Source organism: Ixodes scapularis, unplaced genomic scaffold (genome assembly GCF_016920785.2).
Source record: "Ixodes scapularis isolate PalLabHiFi unplaced genomic scaffold, ASM1692078v2 PGA_scaffold2__306_contigs__length_199485367, whole genome shotgun sequence".
Taxonomy (NCBI): domain Eukaryota; kingdom Metazoa; phylum Arthropoda; class Arachnida; order Ixodida; family Ixodidae; genus Ixodes; species Ixodes scapularis.
The window spans coordinates 103587430-103602654 of record NW_024609857.1 but is presented as its reverse complement, the minus strand read 5'-3'; the positions used below and the strand labels follow the sequence as shown (position 1 = coordinate 103602654).

Below are 15225 nucleotides of genomic sequence, written 5' to 3'. Positions count from 1 at the left end.
TCGTGAGACATAAAGATGAAATGTATTGACAAATTATAATTTTCAATTCCCCAATAAAAACACACAGGCTACTTTTTTTATCAAGTATAAATTTAACAAAGATGAAAAAAAATTACCACGTTTTAATATGAAAATATCATATCTGATCGCGGCAATTCGGTGATATCTAATATTTTTGTTAAGAATCGCTACCATCAAAATTAAGAAAAGTAACAATTTCTATGGTTATAGGGTTATGCACAAAAGAACAGCAGGCGCTGCTTTCGGCAGTACGTGAACCTCATCTGTCTTATCCCATCTTGTTTGTGAACTTAATAGAAGTTTCGGTGGCGCACTTATCAGCAAATGCTTTAAGGGTATTTGCAAGTGCGTTTCATCAAGTACCAACAGTATCTAAGCTAGCAGCCACAGCACTTTGCAATACCTATAGCTGCCTCAGACGTGTATGGGGTGTTCAGACACCCGATTTTTCTGCGTTGTCGAATAAATTAACATTTGAACCCAACAACCATAATTTCTGCCATAAGTTCACAGTTATTCTGCACTCCACTACATAGCCAGGAAGAGAAACATGAAGGCTCTTCTTGACCTCCCCTTTTTCTCTTCAAGACCCCATTTTTTATACTCATACACACTTCTGTCGCCCCCTCTTGTCTCTAAAGGGTGCCAATGATGGGTGGGTTTCACCGCATATTACTCATAATTTTCTCCACCTGACACGTGCTCCATCCTCCTGCAGCCTCGACATAAGGGAATCGGATCCTTCTGCCGTCTTCCGTGGTTCTCCAAGCAATCAGTTATGAGTCTGGCGATTTACTGATGAACTCTGCTAGCATTCAGTATCTTGTGGTCCTTACCTTTTCTGCCGATCTTGTATGGAATGCTGGCGTTGGGCCAGAGGTAAGATCGTTCGTCTCCGGACTCATCTACGCCATAGAGTTGTCGCAGCTGCTTCTCCCCAATTCGGATGTCTCGCTGGTAAAGGTAGTCGCCGTTCGCCAGCCGATGGATGTTCTTCATCATGCTTGTGAACTGCGTGGTGCAACGCGTCGTGGCAGATATGTCCGAGGCATTATATAAATCGTGTGGGGCCCTAGGATGGGATCGTAAATTCGGCAGCGTACTTTGCGTCTATACGTCAACTTAGTCCCTTTAGTTTTTTTTTTAATTTTTTAAAAATATTGTTTACATAATAATTTTTTACTTTATGTTGACTGCCCGATCTCGAAACCAGCTCTAGCGCGATTTGTATATATATCTGAGATGATAGAATATGGCGGTCGCCAATGTCCCCGTGTGAACATGTGGAATCTGTACGAACACGTCGGTGTAGCGAATAGAGATATGAACGCGCTGAAAACGCCTTAGTACCGGCGTGCGGTGTTGTATCACTACCGTGCGGTGCAGCTTAGATACCCCAGGCTATCGGTTGTCACTGGATAAATTTATCATCTACAGCTTGAGCCGGTGCCGTCATTCTGTGGCAGACCAACCTAACGCTTATAAACACAGCGTCTGATTTGCTAGCTTTGCCTCGCTTGCAGTCGGGATACATTAGATCGTTTCGCCCTTATCCGTGACCGAAGCGCAATGTCTGAGACCAAACTGATGGCTTCAGGCACGGCCGGACTGGAAGCGCGCGCTCTCTTTCTCTTCTTACGGCCTCTGCAATCGCCCGGAAGTCAATGGCATTTTTTCTCCGTATGTAGTTCACTTGCTTGCCGCCAGGGCCGCAACCACCTCGCCCCACTTCACCCCACTCGGAGAGTCCTTTCGAGCTGCTTTGCGCTGGTGTTCGAGCTTCGTAGGTTGTTGTTTTGGCAACGGTTTATTGAACTTCGCTCCGATTTAAGTCATGCAAGGGCTATCACAGCAGCCCTTGATCACATTGTCAAAGAAAAGGCCCCTTCTAAGCAAATACAGATGTCAGACACTGGAACTGAGCAGTTGGCAGCGGCTGTGCCCGACTTGGTTACCACTGACCTGAAAAAACTGAAAGAGCCTTGTGCTCCATCTCCCTCCGTGACATACTCTGGTCTGGTGTACGTCGGTGGCTATCTGGTGAAACTCATTGGTGAGTTTGGGTGCGCCGCCTGTGTTATGCTGTTCACTACGAGTAACAGAGGTGATCTTTTGTTCGTCTTATTGCAAGGCCAGATTAACAGCGGACTTCATTATTTAGATCCTAGGTTCCTCGCACTTCTGGACAACAATGTTGCTTTTTTATTTTTAAAGGCTGTTAAGCAACTTCCGTGTACAAATGTGCACGAAGTTCTGCAACTACTCATTGCACCCTTTCTTGAAGACGCGCCAATTTTAAGTTGCCCAGAGGGCATTGACAACAGTCACTTAAAACGCTTGGCAGGTTTAATTTGCAACAAGTTCCTCAGAATACTTCTCATTAACCATGCAAAGACGGTCCCGGACAGAAACGAAAAATCAGCTGGACATGTGCACAAGCCCTCGAGGAAACACTTTAGGCTGTAATATGCACTGTGCGAAAATTGTGCAGACCACTACACCCTCGTCCAGAGCAGCTGACCGACTTCATGTGCGGCCTATGAAGTGATGATGCAGACCACGGCAATTGATAGATTGGGCCTGCTTACATTTCACGAGATTTTACGAATTTTTTGTCATTTAAACTTCCTCCACGTATAAGGGGTCCGTCTCCTTCTGTTCTTGAGTTGCAACAGAAGTCCTGGAGGTAAAGACGAGTATAGTTTTTCCGCAATTGCATTCGCTGTCTCTACTTACTTCTTTTTACTCCCGAATCTCTCGGAGATGTGCGTCAAATATTCACCGTTTTGGCTCATCTGAAGCGCATTAGATAGTGGCTGAAGGTCTAAACGTAAGAATCCGGTGTCAAAGGCTATAAAAATCTCGGCCGCAAGTTGCGACAGCGCTGAGATACACTGTCAGACGCGCTCTGTGCAAACGGCAAAGGGTATCCCATGGGTGAGGTGACAGCGCCCCCCGCGAAATGCGGCGGGAGGTGTTGATTGCCCCATTTGCAAAGGCCGTAAGAAGAGAACGAGAGCGCGCGCTTCCAGTCCGGCCGTGCTTCAGGAAGGTTGCCGTGTGCGCTAGATTGCGCAGGCAGTTGGACGACCCCGAAACGACTAGAAGTGTCACTGACTTTTTCGGCTTGGGTAACATGCTTTTACAAGCTTCCAAGAGCTGCCCGCATGTGCACGCCGAACGTATTGACAGACGGGAAGTAACGGTATGATTCTTTTTTAATGATTGTAACACGGTGCAGTAATCGTAGTGTTGAAAGTAATCCCCTCAAAACAATACAGCAAAAATTAATACATCTGGTCTATTGTTTTCTCTACTCAGTATTTTTTAAAGCTGAAATGAAGACGAAAATTAGTTGAGACGTTGCTAGACGTTGCTGTGTATTGTTATTGCCACATTTAGAAAGGAAAGAACTTACTCGATTCAAGTCGACAAATGAAAGTCTGTTGGCAGGATTTACGCATGAGAGACCCAAATACATTTGTGTTCAACATTGAGGAATAGTGGGTGCGCTTGGTGCCCACGGCCCAGACTGACTTCCGTACTTGATAATTTCTAATCGCAATAAATGTGTCTTAATCTCGAGAGATAGGGCCGGCTTGCACCAGAACTCCGAACGCCATCTTAGATAACCCGTGAAGTTAAAAACGCCCAGGAAAAAAAGACTTTGAACTAAAATTCTTACCTTTCTTTCATCACTTCTCGAATCGATCTTGAATTCCAATTTTTCAATCGCTTCTTCTTCAGAAGATCCTGCGCTTTCCTCCGTTGTCGTTTCGAGGGCTGGAACTGTCTGCGTAGAGAATAAATTTGACTCACTCAGCAACATCAATTTCCTCTATTTGAAGAAATAAAAACAGCAATAGCTTTTGAATAAAAAAGTTTTACCAACTTCACTTACTGGCGAGATGTTAGTTGGTGCAGTAGGTACGTTGTCCGTCGAGCTCCCATATTCGCCGAGTGTCGTCGAGACCTAAATATAATTGAAGAACGTACGAAGTTAGGAATAATCATATCTCCAGCACACGTATGCGGTTAGGTCAACGATCCTCAACTTACATAACTTCGTGATTTTGCGCTCGTGACACCAGCCAGGACGAGGAGGATCCCCGGTAAAAGTATCATCTTCTGCACCATGTGTAAGATCCGGAGAACTTCCTACGACCACACAATAACAGTAGACGTGAGGGACTTAACATTGACAGTTTACCAACAAGTCGCACGAACGTGAGCCTGAGCAGAGCAGGCGCAATAACCGAAAAGAACCAAAGTTCCGAGAGACCTTTCCAAAAATCGCCTTCTGCGCGCTGCCATCTTTGTCTGCTGGGCTGTGGAAGGCCTTCTGAGCATGCGCCATAGCTCTGTTGTTTGGCATATCAGACGCGGCACATCGGTCCACAGCTCAGTGACTCAGCATTTTTCCCCCTCGGGTGATAAGCGCTGGATAGGTCTATGCGGAGAGCAAGTCGTCTGCTTCTTGCACAAGAGTTGAGGTGACATCAGAAAACCGCCGAGCTCCTGAATGAAAGATAGTGGGTAGACCTCAAAGCAAGCTGCCTCAAGGTCTACCAACTATCCTTCATTCAGAACCAATGAGAGCTCGGCGGTAGGGTGGAAAGCTGGGCTAGTTGGTAGTTATTCATCTTGGAGCGCTCGTCCGTCGTTTGTGTTTCTTACTCTGTCCTCGTCTTTTGTGCGCCTTTAAAACCAAGATGAGAGCTCAGCGTTCTGACATCACCACAACTCCGGCGCAAGAAGCAGACGAACTTGCGCTCCGCATAGTCAGAGTACAAACAAAAAGCAAGAGCAGACGGAAGGCTCACTTAAACTAAAAACATAATTAAAGCAAGAAAAAAAAAAGTGCAGGATCATGGCACATTTACAGGAGTAATTGGTTTAGCCGGTGAACGCAGAAAGACGACGACGACCACCGTGACGATGCACTTTTATCGCTGCTTGATTGGCTCCCTCGGGTTGTAGCGTCGGCTCCGCTCGGGCTTAGCGTGAAACCGAGTATGGGGAGTATTCAATGGCGGCCATGGCTGTGTTGCGCTATAGCTGCTCAGCGCGTGCTGACGTCAAGCTCTTTTGCAGCACCCTTCCGACGGCGTCATGATGGCCAATCTTGGGAATTCATGTAGGTGTAAACTCGCCCCGAGCATGCCCGGTAAACAGTGCACTCAAATATGGCGTCCACGGAATACCCCGTATAGAAACACCACGTCCTTTACCATTGCCGCTTCGAAACGTCCTCGCAATGCCAACTCAGATCCGGATAGGGCAAGTAAGGGAGTACTGACGCACATTCCCCTCCTCGCCCCTTGATATGTAAAGTGCCTCCGAAATTTATCGTGTATTCCGGATTCCCTTGCCTTCCAGTTTACCCCGTAGTTACGCAATGCATGGCATCTAGCCCACGTATATACTGTGCTACGGGCCGCCGTTCTAAAACTCGGCCACTGCGCTTGCCGAGGTCTCGCATTGGTGTCACGTGAGTGTAAACAGGACGGATGCCCATGGCTGCGTGTACATGAACGCGACTTTAGCGTATCCAATCACGATTTGACGGTTGTGATTGGGTGGAAGAAGAGAAAACAAGGGGACTAGGCGTGTATGCTTGGTCCCCCCTTTGTTCGTTGCACTACGGTCGCGAGATTAGTAAAACTGGAGTAAAAGAAATAAGAAAAAGAGCGACACCACTCTATACAAGGCTTGTACTTGACGTCAATCCGCTCCTCTTTCTGGTGGCTAGAAGCGCCTCGTTAACGCAGCGGGAGCTACGCTCTCCCGCGTCCTTTCCTTCATTATGTCTGACTAAGTGACGTCATTGCAAGCTTTATATAGGCCAAGTGGACTAGCGTAAACCAGAGCCGTATATGTTTGGCCATGATGAGGAGGCGCCATTGGCCGAATGCGGGCTGGGCGTGTTCCAGAGAGTCTTCACAAATTCGAATGTGGCCAAACAGAAGCGGGAAATAATACCGTGGTGGTGGTCGCGAGAAACAAATTTAATAAGTGCGTCGGAGTAACTCTCGGTGACTGAAAATATGGTGCATGTGATGTTTCAATCACGGTCATCTAAAATCATGGTGAAAGAGTGCGACTAGCGGAACGATCGACATAATACGTACGCCAGGCGCCGAGGGCCGGGAATCTGCCGTCCGAGCGGTCACACCCTGTCCAAGCAAAAGAGAGTTCGAGCGGCACATTAATTTCTTCCATCTTTTTGCATAATCATGATCGAAACATCACGCGCACCCTATTCTCAACAAAGAAGGGTCACTACATTTAACTCTTACGCTGGTTTAAAACGATTAAAACTGTTTCTTGCTACCACCACTAGGGGATTCTTTTCGGCTTCTGGTTGCCCAAGAGAGCATGCCAAGCCCTCTTTCTGCGTCTGGTGCACGCCCTGGCTCTGCCCGCGCCTCCCATGGACCAAGCTCTCTATACAAGGCTCTGGCACAAACCAACTCGAAGCACGTGGAGCGCCAGCTCGTGCTGCAGAACCTAGGGCCCTGGGTTCAGTCCCCACCCCTGCCCGTTTCGATCTGGATGAGCATTGCACCGGCGTGCGGTCGTGTATCGCCCTTTTGTGGTTCACGTTAGAGACCCAAGACTAGCGGTTGTACCGCACTGGCTAAATTGCTCAACGACAGCTGAGAAACAATTCGCCCGTTAAGGCAGACTAACTTTAGGCTGTACAAACACAAAACACAATTTTTTCTTCATGATATCTCTAAGGGATACTACAACGAAATTCGGAAGCTTATTTGTTCAAGGGAGCAGTATCACATCGGACACCGCATTCTTTTGGTGAAAAAGCACAAAAAGGAATATTAAAACAAATAAAACGATTAGCAAATCAGACCTGGTGGACGTCGCTAAAGCCTCGTTTGTAACGTCCGTCTAGAAACGACAGGTATAATGACGACGCCTCTCTCGCCTAGTACTATAGCCTCACTTGCGCGCGAACGTAGCTTTGGCAAGCTTCACATGACATCGGCCAGATACCCTGCTTGCAAACGTCTTGCCTTGCAAAAAGCGTAGCCCCCCGACTGTGCCATGGCGTCAGCGTGAACAAACATAGCGATGCCCATGGAAGAAAGCCACTGACAGCTGAAAGAAAAAACGCGGGGCGGGACTTATTACGTTTATGCTTCTTGCTCTAATTCGTTCTCCGACGCTGTGTCGAAGAACGAATCAGTGACTTTAGGTGATAGACCCCTTTCTAAAGCCTTCCTTCCGCTGCAAGCTGTGGAATCCCTCTACAATGGAGGACACAAAGGACGTGAACACATGGTACACACAAACTAAAACCGAAACGTCGGGGCGTGCACTTTCTGCGTTTGGTTTGATTAGAAGGCCAAAACAGATCTTCAGCAATATGTCATGAACGCGGTGAAGTTACGCTTTCGGCGCTGTTCGATTGGCTTGTCGCCGCCTAGAGTTGGCTGCACTCAGACATTTGATGAACCCATGTATAGAAATGTTATTAATTCCATTTCCTTGCCATCTCATAAGATGAGATGACACGCACGTTCCTCTGTGTCGGTCGTTCCGCTATTATGGAATAGGTTTCAAGCTCCTAATAATTGGCACCTGACTTCAGAAAGCCACCGAGACGTGGGTCCGGCCATATACTGATTGTGTACGAGCGCGACGAACACAAATGTATTCAACGCGTCTGCATAATGGCGCGTTTACAATTACAGATTCGCGGGCGGATCCGCCCAGGCGGAAAGTGGACTTTGGAGCCGGGTGTCGAAATCGACTCGTCGCTGGCGGAAAGTCTGGATATGAGCTCAGGACTGCTCCAGACTCCAGAAATAGTCTGACCAACACGCCCCAAGCCAGCCTCGCTAAACGCTGCCCGACCGGTGTCCTGGCCAGGCCACGGTCTATATGCATTGCTCAAGAAATTCAGGAGTCTGTCGCGCCCAACCTGGATATAATTAGGGGAGGGGGGGGGGGGGGGTGTTGGAAGGGGGTGGTCTTAGATTTATATAAATTGCTCAAGAATTTTTTTTTTTTTAGGGGGGGGGGGAACGCGTTTAACTTAACCTGGGGAGATAATTGGGGGGAAGGGGGGGTGAGGGGGTGTGCAAATCACTGCACCAAACTCGTCCTTTGCAACTCTTCCTAACCAGACAGGATCGCAAATATTAAGGCTAATTCTGCGGTCCCACGGGGTTATATCCGCAGCTGAAATATTTAGCCGCTAATAGCTCGCGATCCAAGAGTGCTGACAGCATCATAAAACATTGCTTTGATTGCAGGACCCGCTCAGTGCAACCCAGAAAATGAACCATGTCGAAAACCGTACTGTCAAAAATGGTTTCTCGAAAAGTTTACGCAAAAAAGAGCCATTGATCTATGATTATAGGGACGAATTTGGGAAGGGAGAGCTGTAGACCTGAGGATGTTGAGGGCCCCAATGCTATTACTGCGCCACCTCCTAAAGCTGGGGTCACACATTACGCATCCTACGAATACAGTTTGCAGACAAACTTTAATTCCGAGCACCACAACATCCCTGCTTTGTATGTCGCACAATAACCAATCCAAGAAATAGCTAGGAACCCGGCTTATGAAACACGGATGCGTCAGTGAGTCGCGTTCGATCGATGTCTGCAGTCTGTTTTTTTGTCTTTTGTATAAGCAGCCTGACACCGGCCTGACTTGGGCATGACATGCTAGCTTACAAAAGTAAGTTGCGAGGGCCTGGAGCTGTGCCAGTTGGTTAAACATACTTCTGAAAGTTTCCAGCGGAACGTAGAAAAAACAAAGAGAGGGAGAAAAAAAACAAAAACAAAAACAAAAAAAAAACAGACACACAGCTTTTCAGATTTAGTTACAAAAATATTCGCAATTGTTAAGCTTCAAGAAGTATTTTTCATATTTGAGGATGCGTTTATTGCCAGTATTACTATACATAAAGTAAGATTGCATAAACTGCCTTTAAACAACAACTTAAAACCATCTGTGAACTTTGTGCTGTACTTCTAGCTCCCATCAACCATCACAGACTGAGAGGAAATCGCTGAGGGCTTCGACACAGAGTGGAATTTTCCTCGTTGTGTTGGGGCCGTTGACGGGAAACACGTACAGATCAAAGCCCCTGCCGATTCTAGAAGCTTGTACTATTACTACAAGGTGCTCCATATGCGTATCATTGACTTTAACATTTTTGACTCTTTGCAAGAGCGCATGAAGTGACGTAACATACGCCTTTTCAGAGTACCTACTCTATAATGTTGATGGCTGTCGTGGACAGCAAGTTGAGGTTTGTGGCCGTAGAAGTTGTTGCGTATGGCCACCAAAGTGATGGTGGCGTCTTCAAGGCATCAATAATAGGACAGTGCTTCAGTCAATGTGCCTTGAATTGTCCACCACCAAATCTGCTGCCATCTTCCCATATTATCGCCCCGTACGTCTTTGTTGGAGACGAGGCATTTCAACTGAGGACCTATCCTGGCAGATACCTCAGTGATAATCTTGGGATATTGAACTATCGACTGTGTAGAGCGAGGTAACTTTTAGAATTGTCGCACTTGAATTCGAATAACAAAAACAGTGTTGTCTTTGTCCCATTTCCAGGAGGTGCGTCGAGAACGCATTCGTAATTTTGGTTACTGGATTCCGCACCTTCCGCAGGCCAATCGGCCTCTCCCAGACTACGCCACTGGAGTCATCTTTGCAGCTTGTGTACTGCACAACTACCTACGAGACAGTAAGTTGTACATGCGAAATACCTGTGCTGATGAACTTGACCACTTCGGCAACATTATTGTGCAGTGGCGCAAGAAGGCCTCTCAGCAGACGAATGCGTTGTTCCACCTGCCGTGGCTGAGATCGCGGCACCTAAAACAATCTGCCCGAAAACGCAACACAGTGGCCACTGCCGTGAGAAACCTGTACTGCAGGAACTTTGTAAAGGAAGGCGCAGTGTCATGGCAAAGGAACGCGCTGGCCTGAAATCCTAAACAGTGTCAGTGGTATTGTGTCGAATCCCCAGGTTTTCAAGTTTTTGTGTGTAAGGACCGTCTGGCCTATTTCAGTTGGAACAGGGAACTGATGCCATCATTAGAACAATACTGCGCCGCTGTGAGTTAGCTACTTTTGAACGGGCGCTGTGGTGTGAGACGGCCTGCGTGTCAGGCCCACTAGGTCTTTGAACAGAGAAAGTGAAACATCTGTATTGTACCAAGACCGTTGCTACCGGAGAGAGATGAAATTAGGGGCTCTCCTTGTCCATGTACGTTCTTAATGTGCTTAACTAGGAGTGGCCATAATTTATACTCTGCCGCCCGCGGAGGAGTGACCCAATCCTCCCAGCTTTATGGAAGGATAAGTGGGGCGAGTGTTTTCAGTGCACGCTCTGCAAGATCCCGAACTGACGCGCAGTCCTTAACTTGGTGTATGAGAGTTGTTTGGGTAGTCTCTGAAGTATGCGCATTTAGGTGGTTCAGAGAGGTCGGCAAAGTGCTGGAGGATAGTGTAGTGTTGAGAGGGAGTGTGTTTGTACACGACGAAGAAGCTTAGCATCTGTCCTCTCTGTTGTGTGGGGTGGGCACTAGGGAGTTATGTGGTTATGGCGAAACTATTACAGAAGGCACGGTGAGTTTCCTTCTCACCGTGCCTTGCGTTGTAGCTTCCAAGTCACCTAAGTGTCGAATTCGTCTGGCCATTGATAAGGGGTACTCGGATCGTCGGAGGCGTGCGTAGTTAAATGGGCGGCCTCGCAGCACCGGCGGAAAATGCAGATATTTGCCTTTTTGCGCCAGTGCACCCCAAGACTCCAGCAACGTGTTATGTTTCTCTTTCTTCTTATCTAATGTCCGCCAGGAAGGTGAGCCAGTACTTGATTTTTTTCTTTTGTACTTGCAACTTTTTCGTTTTGTTAGTTGTTATCTTTCAACATTTGAAGAGAGTAATGAAATATATATATATATATATATATTTTTTTTATGGATCATCCCTGCCTGATGTTACCTCTCTAGTTCATTTTTACACTGAACCTGTTACCTGTAAATCAGTCAAACTTTTTTTTTTGTATAAAATGGGTTGTGGTTTTTGCCTCTTTTACGAACAAACTGGCGGACACTTTTTGTGGCAGGTATTGCCCAAAGAAAATCGACAGTACCGGCTGATCCCCCAGAGGGAGGTAATATTTTCCTGTTTTAGTTGGGCCTATGATGCCCAAGCGTATCTTTACTTAACATACAATGCGTTTTATCAGCCGATTCTCATAAAATGAACGCCACGCTGGACCGACGCTGGACCACACTCTAGTGGTGCAAAACTAGCGATAAATGGACTATCGATACTGTCGATAGTTTTTCCAAAACTATCGGTAGTGTCCCAGAACTATCGATAGTCGGCTATCGATAGTAATACTGATAGTTTTATTATAGTCGACTATCGATAATACTATCGATAGTTCTTTTACTATCGATAGTCAGACTTCTGGCGACTATCGAAACTATCGATAGCACTATCGTTAGTTTTGCACCACTTGCAGCGGGTCTCTCTTTGCCTGCTTGTCTTCCAGGTTCAGCCAGATTCAGCGGGCTACCGCATAGTTTAGGTTCACAACAGTGGGACTTTTTTGTTTTTCTTTTTCTGTTTGTTCCGAGGTAGAAAGGGCGACTCGTACAGAAGGCGCCAGCTAGTGCCGCCGAGGATGGCGCCGTATGCTCCGCATGCAGTCTGCGTGCGCGCCGCGAAGTTTCGCGCGCGTTTGTAGTCGTATTCGCGTGCGGAGCGAACACAGTTGCCCCACCGCCCCTCACCTCCCTTCCTGCTCTCTTCGCCCAAACTCCCATCTTCGCCATCACTGAAAGCTGAACCAAATTTGGGATGGTAGGTGTGGGCTATTTGGTGTCCCATTTGGAAAAAATGAAGCGAGAAAAAGAGAAGAGGGAGTGACGCAAACTACTAGTGTCGCAAAACTATCGATAGTAAACCGTCGACAGTACTATCGATAGGTTTACGATAGTCAACTATCGATAGTTTTCCGATAGTCGATTAATGATAGTTTTTGTTACTATCGATAGCTTTTCGATAGTCGAACATGGATAGTTTTTCGATAGTCGGCTATCGATAGTACTATCGGTGTTTTTTTTTTACTATTGATAGTCAAATTTCTGGCAACTACCGATACTACCGATGTTACTATCGATAGCTTTGCACCACTACCACACACACATCGTGTGAGTGTGTGAACGTGCAAAACACATTCTGTACTCCCTCAGTCTAGGTCAGCATGAACAAGCTTACGTAAATGTTTAGCTTTTTTTACTCAAAACAATATTAGTGATTGCGAACATGACAAAAATAAAGATAAAGGAAACGACATAAAAAACAAAGGTTGTCAGATGTAAAAGAAAGCCAAAACAATCATGTTGGTGAAATAATGACAAAGGATGCAGGAAACCAAATTTTCACAGGATTTGTATGAGAAACCCACAGGCATTTATCATAGTCGGACCATCCCAAAATGAAGGGGGGGGGGGGGGGTGAGAGCTCAGCTGGGAGCAGAATCGTTTTTACGGAGGCTCTTTCGACGGAAAATAGTAAGTTTGAATTGCTTTTTTGGGCAGAGAACGCTCGTGCACACCATGAGCGCTCTCACGAAATCTCGCTTGAAAGCATGCCACGGTCGCTCGTGAATCCATGGAACGCGATCATGTGTCTTCATACCAGAAACAACAGAAGCAGGGCAGATGGGCCAATGTACTCCACGCGTGCCCCGTGAGGACCTCGGAAGGAAATTGCTGCGCAGCACTGGAAGGAGCTATCAAGGCGCCGCGTTGATTTATCTCGCGCGTTTACATATCAATTGTTGTTGGCACTCCGTAAAAATGGGAAACTCGATTTTTATCAAATAGCTTTAATTACAAAATGGCGTTCAGCGCTTCTCGGTTTCTTGACAGGCCTTCGTGCCGTCTCCAAACAGATTTGAAGAAAGTATTTTCTACTATGCAGCGAGTAACATATGCAAAGTGATCGAACACAAGTCTCAATTGTTGTCGCCTGCTATTTTACGAAGGAAGCAACCACAACCCTCGCGTGGTACGCAAACGCCAATTTGTTTTAATGCCGATTTCAAACTTACATCTCCCTGCGAAAAACATTCACTCATGAGGAGCACATCCGCCACCCTACCCCCGCTGCGAATTTTGAAGACGACGACGTAGGTGACGCCTTTTTCGTATTTTTCATTTCCACGTTACTATGACCACCGTGACGTCTTTTACGAGCCGCGTTTTGCTGGTTGTCCGTCCCCTTCGCAAGAGCGGCGTCGCAAGGAAAGTTGGGCAAAATACGGGATCACGAATTTGTCGAATTCCCACCGCAACTGCGTTGTATCGCAAGAACGGCGTCGCAGTTGCGAAATCGCAGGTAAATTCGCACCATGTAAATCAGGCATAAGTTGCGTTCAGAGCGACCTACGCGACAGGCTGATACAACAGTGACGGAGGAGTCACCGGGACTGCTGTTCGCATCACACGACACGAGAAGCAACGTAAGGCACACCTAATTCGTTAGGCCATTGTCAGTCAAGGTGTTCTCTGCGGCACTGCTGTTACTGCCGTTTTCGTTGCTATGGGCGCAATGAACGCAACACCTCTCGCGTTACTTTAGTGGCCATCGCGCCAACCGCCGACAACGTGCAATCACAGAAGCCACAAGACACGAGCAGAACTCGACAAATGACCTATCCACGCCGGATCAGCGCTTTTCCGCTAAATGCCGTTCGTTTTGCTGGAGGGGTGGAGTCGCGAATGCTTGCGAACAACTTTCTGTGACATTTTTGAAGAGAGAAGAAGAGGGTGTGCGCAGCTTTAATCGACGCACAAGGAGCTTGAGCGCGCACGATCTCGTACCACTGACTGCATAACCTCAAATTGTTGTGCGTATGTTAATACAGCAAGAAGTTAGTCTGCCTCAGTGGGCGTCTGGTGTCTCAGCCGTCGATGAGCAATTTAGACAGCGCGGTACAACCGCTAACCTGGGGCCTTTAACGTGCACCCCGCAGTAGTGATACCCGACCGCACGCCGGTACGATACTCATCCAGATCGAAATGGGCAGGGGTGGGGGTTCAGCCCAGGATCTCGGGTTCTGCAGCGCGAGCTTTCACTCCACGTGCTCCGAGATGGTGTGCGCTAGACTACTCGGGTACCGATCACACCCACATAAAGTTGTGCCTTAATAAAAACAACAACAAAAAAAAAAAAAAAACGCGAACGAGTCAATTTAGAGGGTACAGAATTATACCCGTGCCACATGGGCAACCCGAATGCCATTTACAACGAATGACATTTGTGTGACCGGCGAATCAGCTCGCAAACTGCCGCGCGTGGAATGCGCTACGCCCGGAGTGTCGCCCGCTGACCAACAATGACAGTCGCTGTGCGTAGCAATGCAAGGGTGTACTCACGGGCGCCTTTAACGAGCGAGGGACGACTTCGCTTGCCTTCTCCGAGTCAGTCAAGTGTTTTCAGAAGCGGAGTTATCGGCGCCCGAGACAAAGCGAGCGACGGAAATCTGGAGGCGTGCCATCGCGAAACAAAGAAAGAAAAGGAAGACGGCTTCCTTTGGTGAAAGGAGGAACTTCCGGCTTGTTATTGCGGACAGCGTCAGGATTAGCGGATGGAAAGCAGGAACTGCCGGTGAATGTAACTTCCATCATGATTGATCAAGATGACGCAAAATATTTTTATATTGTCTTTTGCAATTTTTTAACATCGAAAGTTGTTTGATTTCTTAAGGTATAATTTGATAATTGCACGAAGAAAAATTTACCTTAGAGATTTATTTCAAACCACTTGTCAATATATGGGGTGTTTCACAGAACGGGGTGAAAATCGCGCCTGCGAAAAGCACGCATCGCGCGCAAGAAAAGTGATGTCCTTTTGCTCTTCCCCCAAGGACCTATTTAGGAAAATAATAACGTTTGATATAACTAGGTTCTTAATTAGCATTGAGTGATTAACTTCTAGAGCGCAGCTCTTAGGCGCCCGTTTCCGGCTTGAGTGGCGTCGGCGTCGCCGTCGGCGTAACCGCGCGGTGCATTATAGGACGCGTGACGTCACTGATGACGTCATCGGTGACGTCATCGGCATCAGGATCGTCATGAATGACGTCATCAGTGACGTCACTGATGACGTCATCTGCATCGTCCTCGTCCATGATGA

The 15225-nt window shown here is 47.2% G+C and overlaps 1 protein-coding gene across 1 annotated transcript in view; it reads right to left on the bottom strand.

Moving 5' to 3' along the window:
- LOC8031221 (zinc metalloproteinase nas-26) overlaps nucleotides 1–14547 on the bottom strand; it is a 30226-nt gene extending 15679 nt beyond the window's left edge. The window contains exons 1-5 of the mRNA XM_029974388.2: nucleotides 14469–14547; nucleotides 4081–4179; nucleotides 3923–3994; nucleotides 3707–3814; nucleotides 858–1032 (exon numbers count right to left, since the gene is read on the bottom strand). Of these exons, the coding sequence (XP_029830248.2) occupies nucleotides 858–1032; nucleotides 3707–3814; nucleotides 3923–3994; nucleotides 4081–4158 (433 nt within the window). The 5' untranslated portion in view covers nucleotides 4159–4179; nucleotides 14469–14547. The remainder of the gene's footprint in view (nucleotides 1–857; nucleotides 1033–3706; nucleotides 3815–3922; nucleotides 3995–4080; nucleotides 4180–14468) is intronic.
- Nucleotides 14548–15225: the final 678 nt, after the last annotated feature.